Source organism: Carya illinoinensis, chromosome 15, assembly GCF_018687715.1.
Source record: "Carya illinoinensis cultivar Pawnee chromosome 15, C.illinoinensisPawnee_v1, whole genome shotgun sequence".
In the NCBI taxonomy this organism is placed as follows: domain Eukaryota; kingdom Viridiplantae; phylum Streptophyta; class Magnoliopsida; order Fagales; family Juglandaceae; genus Carya; species Carya illinoinensis.
Genome location: NC_056766.1, coordinates 44,569,824 through 44,590,493, shown reverse-complemented (window position 1 = coordinate 44,590,493; position 20,670 = coordinate 44,569,824). Strand labels below are relative to the sequence as shown.

The window sequence follows — 20,670 nt, the reverse complement described above, 5'->3', positions numbered from 1 at the left end:
TGGAAGCAGACAAGTTCTGGAACTTCTGCTCACCAATCTTCGTCTACCCATATAAAACAATGCATTTGTTAATTGAATGACCATTGTTTTGGCCTCTATTCTCATATTTAATTCATTAGTGGAAACGCATAAAGCATTCTAGTTGGTCATCGTGAATATATTCTTTTGAAAAATAAGCTTTAATGGTTATAGAACTGATAATGGACAAATCCCTCTACCTAATCTATTAACAAACACCCACGTCAAGAACTTACACCAAGGCCTATAAACAAACTTCTAAAGGCAATTCGAGGAAGGAGTTTAACTCTAGAAATCGAACGCCGTTAAACATCTCAGATATCCAATACTTTTGAGACGAGAAATTGCGTTACAAATATTTCGAATAAGAGGAATATTATTAATCTTAAATTTGTTTTTTTAGTCTCACTTGTTGATGCGATACATCTTAAATGATTTTAGGTGTCAACTCCTTAAATAATAATCACTTAAAATGTGTCACATGACAAGTATGAGTAAGATGAAAAATTGTCTGCATTCAATAATTATACAGAATTTAGTCCCGAATACCCTAAATATAAAAGACAAAAGCCTCATGATTTCTCAAGCACTCATGTATACAGTATATGGGCATAGGTTTTTAATGGAGATCAAGCTTTTAAGTAAAGGAGATAGGAGTTGGTGCTTGGTGGATTGCAACATTGGGATCCCTCTGCCTTTGAGTGAGAGGGAGAGAGAGGATTGTGGCTGAAGGGATTATGTGGGTCTCTTTGCTTTTTTAATCATCTTTTTCTCACTTTGGATCTATGATTTTTCAAAAGTAAAATGCGACTTTGGTGGGGTTGAATGATTAGAGCGTTAAGGATAATCTCTTTTTTTGGGGGTACTTAATAACCCATTACTTTTGTGATGAAGAATCTTTGAGAGCACTATAGCCGAGGCACTCAAAAGTTGTAACTCTCACATGCAAATAAAGACACTACCTATAATGTTTTCTAGGAGACGAGGGTACTTTTGGAGCTAAAAAAGAAAGTACCAAGAAGTAGACTGCCAAGCCAGATGATTCAGAGCACATGAATTTTGACCAGCTCTCCTCAAGTTTTGTTTATTCCATTGTTTTTACTGAAGATTTAACCTTACGCTGCAGAAAAGATGAAACTCAAAACGTTTATACTGAGCAGCATAAGGTGTCAAAACAGATTCAAATCTAAATCTGTCCTAGATGATCAAGCTTTGGTGAAAGGAATTTGTCATTTTCGGCTAAAATAGAGACGTTCTTGCCTAATATATATAATTTTTTTTTTTTTGCAAAGAGGACGGTATCCCATAATTTATTAAAAGACTCTCACCTACAATGGAGGAATAGCGTGCCTAATATATATAGTTTATTCTGAGGTTTGAGTCTATACTAAACAGTTATACAAGTAATGTTGAAACAACAGCAAGTTCAGAAGTCTAAACCTATAAACTTAGATCCCAACACATTTCAGTAATATTCCTATCTCATGCACGTGAAATTCGCATATTAAGTTTATACTTTAAGGGACATGGAAATGCATATAATTGATACGAATCATGGAGTTGGTAAGGGTGAAATTTTGCTGTACTTTTTTTCTGGTAAGTGTTTGGTAAGCCTGAAACTTTAACTTTTAACCCTGTCAGATTGTCAAAGATGTAGTATGGGGAGTGTTTGGCGTATGACTCACTGATGGAATCATTCCCACAGGATAAACAACAAACAAACCCCAGTAGTTCTCCTTTTTGGCCTCTGCATGTGGCTCTAAATCGTATGTATGGCTGAACAGAGTTGCATGGCGACAAAACTAAAGTTGCAGGCCACCGACACACATTTCCTGCATTTTTTTTGCAGTGCATTAGAATTTCGTTTTCCCTTTTCAATTAAAAGCAATACAACTAAATGGTGAAGACCAAATTAGGAATGCCTCAAAATCTTAACCAAAACTTCAAAAGTGCAGAAAACTAAATGCACGAGGACAATTCAATATTTTTTAAGGTAGAGTTGGCAATACCATGGAGTTTCATGAAGAAGAAATAAATAGAAGACAGTAGACAAAGCTTGTGAATCATAAATTATGGAGATAGGTGTCAGTCTCTTGGGATTTGAATACTGTGTCTGATTTAAAAAGGGAACAGAAACGTATAAGCCATTTCTGACCCCACATTTTGTGCCGTTGAAGGAACTTAGACTTTTACCACCAACAAGAACATGCTGCAGCATTTGAGTTTTGGACACACACCCCCCTTCCTAAAGCCCCCACCAAAAGTAAACGTGCCCGCCACGATACCTAACACCTTCTATACGACTTGCCATATTCACTTTGGTCGTCTACACCTTTGGAGTCCTTTTGTCTGATTCTGATTTGGTAGTTGTTGCAGAAGATATATTTTTTACAACACATTATATCGTTAACATCTGAAATATTTAATTAATAGAATGAAGTGTAGAAGTGAGATTTAAACTCAAAATCTCAAATTATTATTTATTCAAAAAATTTAAACTAAAAGAAAAACGTAGATTTAATTATTAAAAATTTTATATATAGTCATTTTTATGTATTCTTCTGTGTACTTAAAAAATTAATCCAATCAATTATATTAATAGAGTGTATAAAAAATACGTAAAAATAACTATACGTAACATTACTTATTATGATTGATTACATTGTTAACATTTGACGATCTTTGATTAGTATAAAAACATGATATACAGATCAAAAGTAACGAAAGAGTTGATTCTTCTGCAGATATGAAAACAAAATACTTCAGAAAATGAAATGGGAGTTCTTATAAATTTGGTATGGATAAAATTAGTGACTTAAAATATTATTCAGTGAAGTATAAATAGACCACGAGTTGTGAAATAGAACACAAAGAAGAAGAAGAATAAGAAATTATAAAAGTACGAATTACAATAAAATGAAATTCGGCCATAGAAGTTTATGACGTCGATGCAGTGCTAATGTCTTCGAGTTCTCTACCTCCACTGAAATGAAGATTCCTGATTGAAGTAATACCGTTATGCGTATTTGCACATTTCTACGAGATTTCCACCAACAGCTCCGTCCCACCACGGTAATCATTGCCACAGAGAGAGAAGAGATAGAGAGAGAGAGAAGGCGTAAAAAGGAAGTGACTAGATATGGATGTGGATAGAAGGAGAAGCGTGGTGGCAGGGTCTGTGTGGGAGAGCAGGATGAAGAGTGACGAAGGGAGAGGTGGGATTAAGGTCTTTAAAGGAGAAGAAGAAAGCTCTGAGGAAAGTGGGGCCTCTGCAAATAATGGCGGTGGTGGTAGCGGTGGTGGCAGTACTTCAAGGTTCAAGAGTGCCACAGTGGCCAGTAGTGGGAAGAGAAAGACATGGAAATCCGAGAGCTTTGATGGGGTTGAAAAGAGCACATTTCAGATATCCAAACGAAAACCTGAGCCTCTGAAGAATTCTGAGGAACATTGCAAGGAGCTGACTGTTTCAGCTGAGGGAATCAAGAAGAGCCCCGTTCAGGCCAGGAAACTGAGATCTGAGGCAAGCAAGGAGGTTGGTGTTTCAGTTGAGAAATTTGAGCGGAGCCCAATTCAGATGAGGAAAACAAGATCTGAACCACTCAAGGAACCCAATTCTGCGCATTTGAGGAAGGTGAAGTCGGACTTGGTCAAGGGTACCGAAGGAAGTGGCAATGGAGCTGAACAGGCTAGTTCAAATCAGTTGAGGAAGGCCAAGTCAGAGTTGAGTCGACCTGTGGATGAACCAGGGGATGTAGTTGCTGATGGGTCTGTTAATGGAGGAACCGACAAAATTCCAGTTGATGAAACTGGGACTGCTGGATCTGATGAAACTTACAAGGAATTCGGTGTATGCCAAGAAAAGGTCATAACTGATCGAAGTGTGGTGAATTATGCTCCAGAAGTGGTGGCGAGCGATGACGAGGGTGATGATCTCGATGTTGTTGATGTAGAAGACGAAGAGGACATGGATGAGGAAACTGATAGTGATGTTAAGAAAATCAATGTTCCAGAACCCAAGAAGATTGTCGATGAAGAGGAGAAGGTTGTCGATGAGCAGAAGATTTTCAATGAAGAGAAAAAGCTTGTCAATGAAGAGAAGAAGAATGTCAATGAAGAGAAGAAGATTGTCAATGAAGAGAAGAAGATTGTCAATGACGAGAAGAAGATTGCCAATGACGAGAAGAAGAGTGTCAATGAAGAGAAGAAGATTGTCAATGACGAGAAACAGATTGTCGATGAACAGAAGAAGACTGTCACTGAAGAGAAAAAGCTTGTCAACGAACAGAGGAAGATTGTCAATGAAGAGAAAAAGCCTGTCAATGAAGAGAAGAAGATTGCCAATGAAGAGAAAAGGCTGCATCAAGTTAGTAGAAGACCAGTGGCCAGTGTGAAGCAGCCTCCTCCGGTGGAAAGGCGTCGTACCTTGTACCAGAATCTATCAAAACCCACTCCAAGGAGCCAGAATTTCTCAAAACCCACTCCAAGTTAGTCTTTAGTTGATCTGCATTTGATGTTTTCTATGTGAATCTATCAGTTGGACTTTTGATTCTGACGATTTTATGATACAGGTTCGTATGAGTTTCAAACTTCTCCTGAAAGCCACAGCAAATTACAAAGTTTTGGTAACTTCTAATTTTGGAAACATAGCAAAATTTGCAAATTCTTCAGGAAAACTCCTGCAATTATCATCAGTTTCTTTTCTACGTTTGGCTTTTCAGTGGACTTGGTAATGTGGAAGGAAGTCCCAAGGTCGGCACTTGTCCTGCTAATTGGATCATTTTTCATCCTCTCATCTTCTTATACAAAGGATGTCAATCTCAGGTTAGGAAATCCGCAGTAAAGGAAATTGATTTTTAACCTGAATTATATACATTCTTTGGCTTGCTATCCTTCTGATTCAGAACAGAGCCCAAAACTAAGATCTTATTAATCACTGTATCTACAGTTTTGTTTCTGTGACTTCCTACATGGGGCTTGTGTATCTTTCAGCCATATTCATATATAGGTCCCTCATATGCAGGTAATCCCTTGAAAACTTGTTAATTGACAAGAAAAGATATTAGCAATTTGACCACTTTCTAATTCTTCTTCTGCTTTTTCCCTTCTTTTTCTGAATGAATGAATTAGGGGTGTTGTATATACCGATGATTCAAGCTGTGTACTGGGGGAACAAGAAGCAATGTGGTTACTGAGATTGGTTCTTCCTTACGTAAATGAGTTGCTGTTAAAACTCAGAGCTCTTTTTTCAGGACATCCTGCAACTACAATGAAGGTAATTTTTCTCTCTCTTTTTATCTTTTCCTTATTGTTAGCATTAATGGAGCTACAAAAAGCCGATTCTTTTTTACCTCTTGGTTTTTGGAGTATGCAAAAGGTGACAAATAGTGAAATTGTGACAATGGCAGCTGGCAGCACTGCTCTTTGTTTTGGCCAGGTGTGGCAGCTGCATAACCATTTGGACTGTGATTAAGTTGGGTGAGTTTCCCTTGAGTTTCCTTTTTTTTTAATCTCTTTATTTCTTTCTTTGCTTCTTTTTTTTTTTTTGGATCAGATTAAAATGTAAGTGGTTCAGTTTAATAGTAAGTGTTTGCTGAAATTGCAGTGTCGGCTTTAAGCATTAAAATTTATACTGACGCATTGTTGTGCTCACTGCCTCAGGTTTCTTGGGAGTTTTCACTGTACCAAAGCTCTGTTCATTGTATTCTGCACAGTTAACCGCAATAGGTAAATTCTTCTGCTTATTGTAGTCTTTCCTCATGAAATTCAGATACAAAACTTTGCTTGCTTTGCTCTTAATCTACATCTAAGCTATATCTATCTTTCTTGGGCTTGTCAGTGGGGCATGGACCCATCGTCTTGAGAACTCAAGAAACTGCATTTCATTCTCTCTCTCTCTCCCTCCTTCACACACACAGACAACGTGCCTCCTTGGATATTCAAAACTCCATATATGGGAAGTAGTTTATCAAATCTTTGTTTGAGAGTTGAGGAAAAATTTGCAACAGGATATTATTGTCTTCAACGTTGTGAAAGAAAAAAGATTTTTGGATAAAACAGCATGAAGTTTTTACTGCATTCTAAGACAATTTTTAAAACGTTGGGTACTACCTTGAACCGGAATTGTTCATTCTGAACATGTTCAATACAACTTTTTTGTTATCTCTTGAGGAAAATGAATATAATTAGGCAATGTGCTTCCTCTGGAATAGTTGAGAACTTAACATCATGTCCTAAAATCCAATTGCAGCTAAATTTTGGGTTCGACGCTTCCACGACATATGGGACTCGTGCTCTCACAAGAAAGCCGTGGCTGCAGCCACTGTTTTTCTGGTTTTGAACCTATCCTCAACTGTTGCACGCATTTGGGAAGGTCAGAACACCTTTGTAATCTTCAGTAGTTTAATAGCTTTTGGTACCCCATTAGCAAAGTTCTTGGCTTTCTTTTTTTTATTTGCTTTATCATATTGAAAACTGTGTACGTTGCATGCAGTGTTCATGCTGTACGTGGCTTTCCGATGTTATCAGCAGTCTGGAATGAGATATGATTGGGTGGAAGATGAGGCAGGAGGTGAGGAAACTTCATGACAAGGACCAGGAGGATCAAGCCAATTCAGATATGGAAACGTAGTACATATATATAAAGGTCGCATTCATGGCCAAATCGTTCACTGTCTGAAGGGGAAAAAGAAAAGAGACAAAAAAAAAAAAAAAAAAATCAATTTTTCTTGCTACTTACATTCAAGAATATAACAAAAAAGGGACCCTTGCGTGTTGCATTTAGCGTGAAGATTACAGTGTAAAAATTAGTTGAGAGAGATGATAAGTGGCTTTCAAAATCATATGTTGTTGGTAAGAGATAAATACTTTTGAGGTTTTCTTGTGTATTATGTAAGATTATGGTGTAACATGCTCCACCTTAATCCATTAAATCTATGAGCTTGTGTTAATAATTCATTCATCACGTGGAATTGAACCGTACATTATGTGCATAGATCGATGGAAGTTGAGTAATATCATTAAAAGAGGGAAACATTACAAGTTTTTGTCAAGCCAAACAGCTTGAGATACAAACTCAGGAATATTCTCCCACCACATTTATAAACTCTCAACATTCTGTGCATATCTAGCCAATTTATGGGCTACTTGATTCCCTAACCTGTTCACATGTGGAACCACACAATCTCCAAACAAATACAAATTCTGAAGGTTTGGTAGCTCTCTCACCAGGTTTCCTAACATAGAAGAAGAATCCCCAATGGCTTAGACTTCATTAACCTTCATCATCCTATTGCTCTCAAGAATCAGTTTTTGTATTCCCATACTAGCACATATTTGAAGACCTCTGAACATTGCCAGAAGCTCTATATCTTCTGGCTCACTAACTTCATTTTCGACGATACTTACTGCCATTACAATATCCGCATTTTCTTCTCTTAAAACAGCTCCAATACCAGTCTTGTGTTGATAAAAAAGCATTGCCCCATCCATATTTAATTTCAAGTACCCTTGAGGAGGAGGCTTCCAACAGCAATATTTTCTTATCTTTGTGCTTGGTACAACTCTGTCTCCTCTGTGAAATTGCTGCAAAGAGAGAGCATTTTCTATTACTTGTCTTGGTTCAATGCAACTTTGCTCACTCACCATTTTGTTTCTCCTGTGCCAGAAACTCCATGCTATAAGGAAGAAGTAATGATATTCATATCACACATTTTACAATATATTTTCCACTATATTGTAAAATAAGAGTATTTTCGTAAACGAATCTCGTTTGGTTATGTAGTTCAGATGAGATGAGATGTTTTGAATAGTAATAAATAAAATATTATTATAATATAATTTTTTTAATATTAATTTTGTATTTAAATTTGAAAAAGTTAAATTGTTTATTATATTTTATATGAAAATTTGAAAAAATTGTAATAATAAATAAGATGGGATTATTTGATTTTTGGTAACCAATTGGGGTAGATAGTTTACAAAAATACCCCTCCTTTCAAAACATTATTATGTAAAATATCCTAAAAAGTTACGTGTATTTATCATTTTTCATAAGGGAAAGCCTTGATGGGAAGATTTTGGTTTACCCCTCTCCTTGCCCTTACGGCGGCTGTTTCAGCTCCTTCACTGCCCCCACCCTACATTATGTCCGTACCCTTCTTATTATCTGTTGGGCCTTTTTCTTGGGCTTTCTATTAGGCCGTTTCAGGATTTTTGTTTTTGGGCTCATTTTTCAAGTTTACAATTACGGCCCACTCGGATTGTTTTGGACTGGGGAAACGAAAATTATTGTGGTAGTTTTCCGTTCGGCTTTCCTGCCTTTTCGCTCCCTCCCTCTCGTTTTCCCCCCAACTGGAATTCCGAGAGACTCAGACAGAGAGAGAGAGATCCAAGAAAGAAAGGAAAAGAAAAAATTCGAACAACTTTATAGTCTATCTTCCTTCTCTTCATCTTTGCTTTAGTATTTGAGATAAAAGACCTTTCCGATCCGAACAAAGGAATGTAATTGGAACGAGACTTGCGCTTTCAATTTCTTACTTCAGTTGATAGATGTATTTCGTGAATTGAGGTTAATAAATACAGATGAGCCTCGTGACTGATTCTCCGGTACGTTCATCGAGTAGCGACGACTTCGTGACGTTCCTCGATGCATCACTCGATTCGGATTCTTCCGAAGAAGCTGAAGATTCCAGTCACCTTGAAACCCAAAGGTGCTGATTCTCTGTTAGTTTTTTTTTTGGATTGTCTCAACTTTTCTATATTGTAAGCCCCACTTACTCAGCCATGTTCATTAACTTGCAGGATAAAACGGAGCAAAGTGGAGATTATGGAAAACGTAGAGGAAGGTTCGGAGTCAACTTCACTTACGCCATCCCTAGAACAGACCGAAGGTAAATTCTTCTCTTTTAGTTGAAAAGATCTTTCGCTATTGAGTTGTGTGAAATCCCTTTTCACACCTAGCCATCCAAATCTTGGGAAACACAGCCCGAAACCAACTTATCAAAAGCTCATCCGGCACCTTTAGTTAGACCAAACTTCTTTCCAGTTGCATACTTTCATAATTATTCTGTAAAGCTTCCTACATTTTTTTTCTTTTCTTTTTCTTTTCTATTTTTGAAACTGCTGACATGGTGGAGCCCAAACTGGAAAATCTTTATCCATTTTTGTGCATATATCTTTTGATTGGGATATTTCTGTGGAAACCTTACTAGAACTGAAATTACTACATAGACAAACGGTTTGAGGCCATCCAAATTGCAACGAATACTCCAATGGTTGAAGAAAAAAGGTGAATTAGGGAAGAGTGACTGCTCTGTAGTGTTTTTTGTATGATTTTTTCTTTTTGTCACTCTGCCGTATTCATCTACACCCTTCTCTGTGTGTGTGGCTCACCAATTTCCATATATATGGCAAACTTTCTGAAAATACGACAGAGTGAATGGCATTACTTAGATTTTCTTTCATTTGGCGTTTAGGTATTGTGGCCGAATTTAATTATATGTAATGCATTATCTCCTGCAGAAGCATCCATAAAGAAGGATGCTTGTACACATCCTGGTTCTTTCGGAGAGATGTGTATACTGTGTGGGCAAAGGCTGGATGACAAATTTGGTGTGACATTTGGGTACATTCACAAGGTAGAAATTCACCAAGATGACTTGATCGGAATTAAGAGTTTTGGTTAACTTTGCCACTTATCATTTCTTTTTATAAGGCAATTATATTGAAAAACGTAGAGCATCACAACCAAAGTACACTGGCTGGGGAAAACAAATATACATAAAATCATAGTAGTTAAAATAGCCAGGACTCTCTAAGGCTGACATCCAGAAAAAAAAGTGTTTTTAGCATTATGGATGCAAATTCATCTGCCATCTTCTCACAATTTTCAAAATTTTGAGCATACATTCATTCCAGACGCACCACATAAGGTATAACAGTACAATTTGCCAAACTTCCACACTGTAATGGCCAACATTTTGAACTCTTCAACCTGCCAACTACTCTACCACCCTTTGAGGCATCACCCAATCAACACCAAAAAGATACTTTGCGACACATTGAAAAGTAAATTTCTAATATTTGTAAAAAACTTTCAACATGTTGAAATATTATTCACAAAGTTCTGATTCCATGACACGAAAAGAATTTAAAAATCATAATTGAGCGATGTAACCAATGTAAAATATGTAATTCCATTTACAATATGTAGTTATGTTTATTGGTCTCAGATGGAATTTGGTTTAAGCCTGTGGAACATCTGTATTGCAGGGACTTAGACTTCAGAATGATGAAGTTGTCAGATTGCAAAATACAGACATGAAGAATTTATTACGCCATAAGAAGCTTTGCTTGGTTCTTGATCTGGACCATACACTGCTAAACTCTACACTGCTTATACACATGACATTAGAAGAGGAATATTTAAAGAGCCAAACAAATTCACTGCAGGGTATTTTCATTAACCCTTTTTTGTGGTTATGCCTTGGTAGTGTAAATTAGCATTTCTCATATCATTAGTTTTGTATGCCTTTTTTATACTGATTCTTTCTATTTAAAATAGGAGTTACTCTGAGTTTGAATGCTTGTGTTTCTGAGTGGTATGATACGATTTTTGTCTGAAGCAAGGTAGAATAGTTCAAATAAATGGAAAGGATGTAATCAGTTGCTTGTGTTTTCACAAGACACCAATACGGGGAGGTTTATTGGAATGCAATGAGGCAGTCTGTTTATGTTGTGGGTTCTAATCGAAGCAAGGCTCATGTGTTGCCAGGGAGAGGGGTTGATAATTCTGGGTGAAATAGTTTGGTTTTCATTTTCATTTCTTTCAAAGACTGGCAAAGTAGTCTTCTTTTGCAAAAGGCAAGCCTAATTACTTGGCCTTTAATTGTTATATCACCTTAAGATACTATTTCCCATGAGGCACACCATAGCTGTCAGGCTAAGTTTTTATGACAGTATACATTTTTTTTTATAAGTTTGTATGACGGTCTACATTTTGCATGGTTTTGAATTATTGAAGAATAATTCCTACCTTACTCTTTGCATCCCTTTCCCAAGTTGACCTAGCAAACTGCATAGAGGCTCTTATTCATTTGATTGGTTATAAATTGGCTTTTGCTTCCATCACAATTTGCTGCTGCCACAGAAGAAGACCGAGAATGTTTAATATTTTTTATTTTGGTTGTGCTGGTTATCTTCTGACTTTCTGAGCGTTGTAGTGAGTATATGTGCTTATTCCTTCATGATATTTAAAATTTATGAAATTTACAGATATCTCAAAAGGCAGCCTCTTCATGTTGGACTATATGCATATAATGACCAAGTTAAGGCCTTTTGTTCGCACATTTTTAAAAGAAGCAAGTGAAATGTTTGAGATGTACATCTACACAATGGGCGATCGGCCCTATGCATTGGAAATGGCTAAGCTCCTTGATCCTCAAAGAGAGTACTTCAGCTCTAGGGTGATTTCACGCGATGATGGCACCCATAAACATCAAAAGGGTCTTGATGTTGTGCTGGGGCAAGAAAGTGCTGCTCTCATTCTTGATGATACAGAAAATGTAGGTACATTTGTGACCAGCTAAGCAATTTTGCTTAACCAGTTTATTTTCATGTTAATCTGATGTTACTTGTTACATGTGCAAACCAGTCTTGAAGTTTCCTTGTGTTTTGTAAGCTTCTTTGATATGGTTTACTCATAAGATTGCTGAAGAGGAAATGGTACCCAATATTCCATCAGATACACTGGGTATCGTTTCTATTTCTTTTGAACCTGCAATTATTCTTTCTAGGTTTTGTAACCTATGTCATTTCAGTTTCTTTTGAACCTGCAATTTCTCTTTTTAGGTTTTTGTGGGTGACAGCCATCCTGTTAAAATGTTGCCATGCATTATTGCAGGCGTGGCCAAAGCACAAGGAAAATTTGATATTGATGGAAAGATATCATTTCTTTGCTTCAAGTTGTCACCAATTTGGCTTCAGTTGTAAATCTCTTTCTGAGTTGAAGAATGATGAAAGTGAGACAGACGGAGCCCTTGCAGCTGTTCTTAAAGTTCTTAAGCGAGTCCACAAGATGTTCTTTGATGTATGTCCCTCTTGTTACTTTGAATTGATAATAGTTGCTGAAGTTTGCTATCGTGATAAATTCTAATGTAGGGGAACCTTCTTGTAGGAACTTAAGGAGACTCTTGTTGACAGAGATGTGAGGCAGGTGATCATTTTCTCAACAACTAAAACATGGCCGGCATTTTATTCTAAGCGGTAGCAAGCACCTGTACACATACTTCAAAATCTAATATCAATTCCACGAGGATGATTTAATTGAGTCCCATATTATGGGTTTCAAAAAGAGTGCAAAAAGTGTTTTTATTATTATTTAAACCTGGCTTATAAGTTGTCTCAGATGTTTGTAAGATAGATATCTACCACTACCTGCTCTGTGTCTCTGCCTCTCTTCTGCTTCTGGCTGGTTTCCACATAATCTAATCTGGCATGAGTTCTGACCTATTGAACAGTACTTAGTCTGGAGTCATACATCTTGGCTAGATTGGTGGTGAAGATCCACTCTTGGAAAAACACTACGTAAGGCAACCTGATTATGGTTCTAACTATTGAATGGACAGCACGTCCCCATTTTGTGGCCATGAATCAGTTTTAAACAGTCCTTTTATTGCTTTTGTATTGTATGTTTGTTGATTCCTTAATTTCTCGTGCAGATTGTTGAATATCTTCCCACTAATTCATCCCAATAAACTTTGAGAAGGAGAACTATCTCATGGTTATTAATTACAAAGATTTTGAATAATCAAGATGTTTTTTATATGTAATTTTCTGCAGGTGCTGAAATTGATTAAGAAGGAAGTCCTGAAGGGGTGTAAGCTTGTCTTTAGTCGTGTATTTCCCACTAGATTCCAGGCTGATAATCACCATCTCTGGAAGCTGGCAGAGGATTTGGGAGCTACTTGTTCAACGGAGATTGATCCGTCTGTGACACATGTGATCTCAACAGATGCTGGAACAGAGAAATCTCATTGGGCAGTGAAACATATGAAGTTTTTGGTCCATCCACGGTGGATAGAAGCTGCTAATTATATGTGGCAAAAGCAGCCTGAAGAGAAATATACTGTCAACCAAACCAAGAACCAATAACTAACCATTCAATGTCAATGCTAACTCTTGGTAGTGATGTATTGGTTTGAGGTAATGACTACTCTCCAGCTATGTAGACCTTTTAAAAAACTATGAATGCCTAACTATGTTTCATAGACTGTTGGGATCTAGGTTTGATCATTTCAAATCACCTACAAGCTTAGAAAAAGGATAATGGTCATATAAAATGTGGACGCTGAGTGTTGGATCCTGATCTAGTAATTTGTGTGACGGGTCAATATGACTCGTAAAATTTTAATTTCATGAACAGTTACCATATACTTCTAAAATGAGTTAGAAATTTCTTCAAGAAGTCTCTGTTTATTTTCCATGAATATTTACTCTATGCTTCTAAGTAAAAGAGAATGTTCTCCTCAAGCTTAGGATTTCAGAATTTATGTTCACCTAATCTTTTGGGGATAATCTGAGGCCACTGGATCAGAAAATGTTGCAACGTTACTTAGATGGGAGCTCACTCAGCTTTATATCCCTTCCAAACCTGAATCCTCCAATCTCACTCAATGCCCGAAGTTTAGCTCACACTATGCATGTAAAAATTATTAGAAGAGTAATGCTATCCATTATTCTATTAACAATCATCTTCTCCGCATTTTTAAATGTAACATTAAATGATTAAAATATTATTTTTTATTTTTTATAAAGTTATTCAATTCTCAAATCGGTGTCTATATAAAACACATATATCTAATAAAATGCTTACATGATATAATTTAATTTAAAAAAAAATAAAACTTAAATATTATAAATTAAATTTTATTATTTAAGTAATATGGATTATGTGTTTTATATACTGACTTGATACTATAATAAATTTTTTTTTTTTTTATCAATCAATCATTTCATTTGATGACGAGGATGATAGTTAAAGATGTGATAAATAGCACTTCTCTTATTAGATGAAAGGCCCAATAGTTAAACAAAAGGCATTGAGGGCATTGAATAAGGACATGTTTGTAAAATGAGATGAATAAGGCACTTTGTTTTTTATATCTCATCTTAAAATTTTTTATAATTTTATTTATAAACATCACTTAAATATAAATACTTTTTAATTTCAAATCTTTAAATCTTTCATCAAATAATTATTCAATCATTACAATTTTTTCAAACTTTCAAACAATACATAAAAAATAACAGTTTTTTCAATTTTAAAAAATTATATCTAAACAATTTTTTTAACTTTACAATATTTTTATTTAACTTTTTTTCTTCTTATTTCCTAAAATCCATTAAAACATTTTAACTCAAATCATTTTACTGTTATTCACAAATAATTTCACTACTATTTATATATATAATTCTCATTTCATCTCACTTTTCAAACAAATTGAGCTTTTGGATATATGCAATGATTTAAATTAGGACGGTGCTACTATGCCACCCAGAGTGCACCACTCCTTTTGACCGCACGGTCATTTTTTTTTTTTCATTTTTCTTTTCAGATTTTTTTAATATATTTAAATATTTTTAAAAAATATAGAAAAAATACGAATACACTTAAAATCACTTTCTTAATCACTAAATTAAAAAATATTAAAAAAATATATATGACCAGCGGTCACTTTGAGGAGCCACGGGGAGAGGGCATAGTAACATTTTCCTTTAAATTATCGTGTTCAATTATTATATGCGGACATCAGAGGCAGAATTTTCATGACTACGTGTATTCGAAAGACAAAAAAAGAAAAAAGACAAAAAACCTCAACGACTAATCAGGTAAAACTCACAATAATGTCGATTAAACTAGAGAAACATTCCCTTTATTAGTGGCATACATGCTTGTCTGCTTGGTAAAGTGACCAGAGATTCATGATTGATACCAAAGCTGGCATATATAATTAGTGAGATTTACGATAGCCAAGAAAATGATCCACGTCTGCAAATTATTGAGTCAAGAGTGATGAGGTTTTGGACAAGAACTGACACGAACACTACCTTTTATCAAGCAAACCCCTTATCTAACAGTCCCTTAGAATCAAATGCATGGCTGGGAATTAAGAAGACTGTTAGGTTCTCAGTTAAGTCATTACCAGTAGTACTCACTGCACTAATTCAATCAGTACAGGATAAAGGTCTTCCAATCAGGTCAGTATGCGTGGTACAACGAAACAAACCTCTGGTTACTGCTAAGACACCACCAATTATTTAAAGAGACAAGCATACATGCATATATGGATCAGGAGTCGACATATATCTATATATATTACAAACATGTACTAAGAAGATGCGTGTAGGACTCTCTTGATGTTTCGATCACTTGAAAAACTTAAAATGAGTGCATGGCACATTCAACACATGGACGACGATGATCATGAAACAGACAAGTAGTTGTTTGTAATGGGAGACTCCGTTCGGATGGTGGAAGTATTCCATCTCATCTCATTTTATCATTACAATTTTTCAACTCACTATTTAATATAGGAGGGAATATAGGAGCATTATGGGTTGCTCCATAAAATGCGAGCCAAAGTGGAAAGTATGAGACGAACATACATTATATATTGCTAACTGTGACAAATTAACGGACAATATTCTGCAGTTGTTGTAGGGTTAGTTCTACTTGATCTAAATCCTGCACTTCGCATTATATTTCTTGTCAATTAGTTATGGTTAACATGCATGGAGAAGCTAGTCATCAAACTTGGACCAAATTATTCAAATTAAGCAGATCATCATGGATAAAGTCCTGATGATGACATGCAGGAAATAATTGAAGCATGGAATGCGGACATGATCGCAGCTTGGCATTTGTTAGGGGTTTCTAAAGATCATCTTGATGAGAAATTATCTTGAGAATGGATGGCATGAAGCATGTATACACACACACACACACACACATATAAGAATCAAGCTAATTTCTTTGGATTAATGCATGCAGAAGCTACGTACACATGAGTCATGCATGAATTGAAGAATTTGCAGAACGGTACATTCCTATATATCAGCTAGCTGTAGGTTAAACAAACAAATATTTCAGCTGCGTGGACAAGTAGGTTTACCAATTATGGGCGATATATGATCGATGATGATCGATGATCAGATGCATGCCACGAACGTACAATGGGATATACGTACGTAAGTTATCAAAATCCAGAAACGGCTGTACCTAAATATGCTAATTTAGAAATTTTTGGAGATAGAAGAATTAATATATACCAATAATGTACGTAGATGATTGGAACATGCAAACTATAAATACTCTTTTTTCTTAGATAAAAGAAGAGATTACTCGATCCATTTCCATATCGCTCATGATATATATATAATCACTAGAACACCCAGTTCAAACGCATATCCCATTTTTACACAGCAGATCGAATTTTGAAAATTCACGAGAAGCGACTGACCCTATTGTATATGAGTTGAATTTTTCAGTGACCATGAGTGGTGTGCTGCTGCATTCATGATAGCTTATCTAAAACTTAGATGATCAGAAGATTGATATGTATATATATATATATATATATATATTACATGCGTAAAGCATATAAAGACTCTGTAAAGTCCCTCTCTAGCTAGCTAGCTACTAGCTATATATGTCACATATTTATTTGCCAAACCCACTAGTACAAGTAATTTTCACCCAAAAAAAACAAAAAGGTGTCGCTTTCATCTTTAATATTATTGTCAACTCATAATATAAATTCAACCTAGCTAAATATTTTTATAATTAAATTCTTGTTCTTCTCCCTTTAGACATTCCGAGCTCTTTCTCATGACAAGATCCTCACGTTACATTATTTCAAGTGAATTGATAGTAAATATATATTTAATTAGTTAAAACATGAGCTATTTTGGTCATTTCATTGCTCGACACAGTGTAAAAAGAATAAAAACATCTCGTGTTTCATACTAATTAAATCGATATATATAATTCCTTTCAAGTGAAATGGAGAGGATCCTGGCATTTACTGTCAGAAGTACTGTTTATATGGGCAAACCATGCATGATGAGTGGTACAAATGTCTCCACTCTCAATATTTCAAATATATATAATATTGAAATTAAGGATCATGCTAGAAGATTACTTCTAGGTTTGACTGTTTGATAGAAGCTGTGGGAATAAGTACATGATCATGTTCTTGAAGGCATATAATGTCATGTTTATAATTAATCATCGCAAACTGACAAATGTTGGTTTGTATTTAGTTAGGAAACTTTTAATTAAACTTTTGTAGCTATATATACAGATGTGCCAATTGAATTAGAGATTAGAGGAGAGCCTTAGATGTCCATTTCCATCTACTTATTTTGTGAAATAAAATAACAACAACATTGTATATACATACAATGTCTCATTCATCGGACATGATTAATTTGCCAAAGAAATGTCTTATTCATCAGACATTAATTAATTAATGCATATATATATATATATATGAACATCTTGTTTATTGAGGCCGTGTTGATGACCAAATCAAGTAACAACAAAAACACGTATCTGTATATAGAAGCAGTACTTTTTGTCAAATATTTTATTGGGAAGATAAATTTTAAAGTGTTTACAAGGCATAAATATCTGATAAAGTTATGTAGAGCATATCTGATAAAGTATTTACAAGGCATAAATATTTTACTGAGAAGATAAATTTTAAAATCTGAATTTCATAAATCAAATTTTATCATTTAAGTGATATAGATGATAGTATACGTACTCTACATATCAGTTTAAAAATAGAATAACTCAATAAAAAAATAATTAATTTTTTTCTTTTATGGAAATTTGTATTTTTGCTTTTATACTTTTTTCTGATTAAAAAATAAACATATATGTGGACAGGTAGTACAATGCATACATATATAGTGGTAGAAAAATGCACTCTACCTTTCAAGATCAGTACTTATCCAACAAAATATGGCTTGGAAGTATTCATGATATGGCTATATATTGTCATTGTTGCCTTTCTTTTGATTATTTAATTATTACTATTATTATCTTTTTATCAAAATTGTTTTAAGGGTGTGTAAACGAATCAAGACTAAGCTCGATCTATTAGAGCTTGAGCTTTATCACAAGTGCTTTTTATGCTCATAAACATATCATTTATTTTCAAACTACTTAATTAATATCTTTGGAAAATTAAATTATTTACATTATATCTATAGTTTTATGTACGTATATATTTTGACAAGCAATCTTATAAATACATTTACATCATATACCATTTACATAGCATGATTTGATTTGGAAGATAATATTGAGGAATAAATCTCACATTGTCTATGGACAAGGTTTTGGACATGTTTATAAGCAATAAGAAATCCTATCTTGTTGAACTGGTTTTATGAGATAAGTTAGACCCATAAATTTCTTCATATAAATATAATTTTAAAGTTGAATCTTACAAATCAAATTATGGCACGTGGATGGTGTATAGTGTAAACATTTTAAATAAAATTATTCTTCAAGTAACACATATATAACAGGAACATACATGATTTCGTTTGATGATTTTTTAAATACATAAAAAATTATCATTGTAAAGTTGAAAATAATATCATAAATAATAGTAAGTACTGCGTATTCATGAGATATTCGGTTGAGACTTACATGATCGAGCTGTATAGTTCAATAATCATTCATAATTTATTTAATAAAAAATAAAATTAAAGATGAGTTAATTTGATAAAACCATATCGAATCGAGTGGCTTCTTGTCAAATAACTTGTTAATTTACAACTCTAATTTGAGCGACTAATCCCAACATTCTACTATATATTTCTTTGACGACAAAGATATATACCTTTATTATAATTTCCATTACCTCATTTTTTTTTATTTTTTGAATCAACAAGTACTGTTTCTCATTCATTCATAACTGATACTTATTCATTACAAGACATCTCTCTTATTAAAATAGAATTAATCTCAGCAGGTCCATCTCCTATTCAGGAGCGTTCTCCCTCTGTATGCAAAGCTCTCTTAGCAAGTTCTTGAGCTACACTATTTTACACCCGCCTTATTTGTTTCTTGGAAAACTTTAAGGTTAGATAAAGCAACCTATATTACTTTGCTTGGGCAATCAAATTTATTCTCAAATACAGTTTAATTCCTTCTAGTCCATAATTCTTTGAAAATGACAGCTAATTCTTCTAATTGAGTCTGCTGAAAGCATTGCTGCATTCTTTCTCATCGCTAGAAAAATTCGATCTCTACCCTACTCCATTTCTATACACCACGTACTTTGCTTTTCTGCACACACATTACTTTCTGCTAGGCATGACGATAACACATGTTCTATTGTCTCCTCTTCCCTACAACAGAAATTAAACTTCGGTATATATATATATATATAATTACTTAATTTTCTTCTCTAAGAAACAAACTTGAATATATAATTTCGATGCTGATCATGAGCTAAGGGACACAATATCATCATCAATACAAAGTGTCATCCACTAAACCTATATATATATATATATGAGTTATTCTATTTACAAGTCGATATGTAGAACACACATCTACAATATTTAAATGGTAAGATTTGAATTTTAGAATTTATCTTTCAAATTAAATTATATTATGTAAGTATTTTACTAAATGAACCATCCACATCTGTTTATTATAAATAAAATTATATATAATGAATAAAAATAAATAAAAGAATTTGACGTTTGGAATCTATTAATGGATGGTTCATATAACGTCTCATGTAATCCTCTCTATCTCTAATATGTGGATCTTCTTTCTTTGTTCATTTATGGATATATATATATATATATATATATATATATATATATATATATCTTCTCCAAATTACCTGACCTGAATTAATTACGTACAACTGTACGTGGTCCCAATATTAAACTAAATAGTGCTTAAACTATAATATATATATAAAGCTAATAATTAATGTCAAACAAAATCAAAAGAAAGAAATAATCACATATATATATATATAAATTATAAAGTTACACAAGCTAGCATTAATATGGAAGAAAATTGAGTAGTATATATAAGATGATGCGCTTAGCAATAATTTGTAGTCATTAGTGGATACTCATGTTGCCTAATTTTTGTTGATTTAATATTGAAAAATCTTGTGGTTAAAATAGAGTTTTGCTATGTACCAACGAATTCACGTACTGATCTGCGTATCCATATTGCTACCTTCATATTTAAAATTTAAATTGACACCATTTTCTGATCAATCATATTAGATAGGTGTACGTATTAATGCACAAAATTGCTTACAATCAAATTTTTTCATTAAAATATATATACACCTTTCTTTGGACTTATTAGGCCTAATATTTATATATATTATATTATATTAGTCAAAATCAAATCACACTAGCTAATTGCATCAATGCAAATATATAGCACGCTTTTGATCTTCATCTTCAAGCTAAGTGCATGCTTAGCTCCCAATTAAATTTCGTTTAGATAGTGAAAATATTTTATCTCATCTAATTATTATAATTTTTTAAAATTTTCACTCAAAATATAATAAACATTTTGATTTTTTCTAATCTCAAGAC

The 20,670-nt window shown here is 34.1% G+C and overlaps 2 protein-coding genes across 3 annotated transcripts; both read left to right on the top strand.

The window, feature by feature from the left end:
• The first annotated feature begins 2,873 nt into the window (after positions 1 to 2,873).
• On the top strand, positions 2,874 to 6,996 carry LOC122297136 (reticulon-like protein B21). Its single transcript, XM_043107040.1, has 9 exons — positions 2,874 to 4,502; positions 4,587 to 4,640; positions 4,737 to 4,839; positions 4,964 to 5,038; positions 5,146 to 5,290; positions 5,424 to 5,493; positions 5,677 to 5,742; positions 6,266 to 6,388; positions 6,509 to 6,996. The coding sequence occupies exons 1-9, from the start codon at positions 3,158 to 3,160 to the stop codon at positions 6,601 to 6,603; spliced, it is 2,076 nt and encodes a 691-aa protein (XP_042962974.1). The 5' UTR covers positions 2,874 to 3,157; the 3' UTR covers positions 6,604 to 6,996.
• A 1,289-nt stretch (positions 6,997 to 8,285) lies between these two features.
• Positions 8,286 to 13,367, top strand: LOC122297594 (RNA polymerase II C-terminal domain phosphatase-like 4). Of its 2 annotated transcripts, none has more exons than XM_043107704.1 (8): positions 8,286 to 8,726; positions 8,818 to 8,906; positions 9,538 to 9,653; positions 10,288 to 10,468; positions 11,290 to 11,579; positions 11,918 to 12,103; positions 12,191 to 12,225; positions 12,856 to 12,999. In XM_043107704.1, the coding sequence occupies exons 1-8, from the start codon at positions 8,599 to 8,601 to the stop codon at positions 12,860 to 12,862; spliced, it is 1,032 nt and encodes a 343-aa protein (XP_042963638.1). In that variant the 5' UTR covers positions 8,286 to 8,598; the 3' UTR covers positions 12,863 to 12,999. The 2 variants fall into 2 exon arrangements, with proteins under 2 accessions (XP_042963638.1, XP_042963637.1); XM_043107703.1 differs by having other exon boundaries at positions 8,287 to 8,726; positions 12,191 to 12,229; positions 12,856 to 13,367.
• Positions 13,368 to 20,670: the final 7,303 nt, after the last annotated feature.

Coding starts and splice junctions, on each gene's coding strand:
- LOC122297594 (XM_043107703.1), top strand. CDS start 8,599: ATGAGCCTCGTGACTGATTCTCCGGTACGTTCATCGAGTAGCGACGAC. Junction 9,654..10,287: donor CATTTGGGTACATTCACAAG/GTAGAAATTCAC, acceptor TCTGTATTGCAG/GGACTTAGACTTCAGAATGA. Junction 12,230..12,855: donor TTGACAGAGATGTGAGGCAG/GTGATCATTTTC, acceptor AATTTTCTGCAG/GTGCTGAAATTGATTAAGAA.
- LOC122297136 (XM_043107040.1), top strand. CDS start 3,158: ATGGATGTGGATAGAAGGAGAAGCGTGGTGGCAGGGTCTGTGTGGGAG. Junction 4,503..4,586: donor TTTCTCAAAACCCACTCCAA/GTTAGTCTTTAG, acceptor TTTATGATACAG/GTTCGTATGAGTTTCAAACT. Junction 4,641..4,736: donor CAGCAAATTACAAAGTTTTG/GTAACTTCTAAT, acceptor TTGGCTTTTCAG/TGGACTTGGTAATGTGGAAG.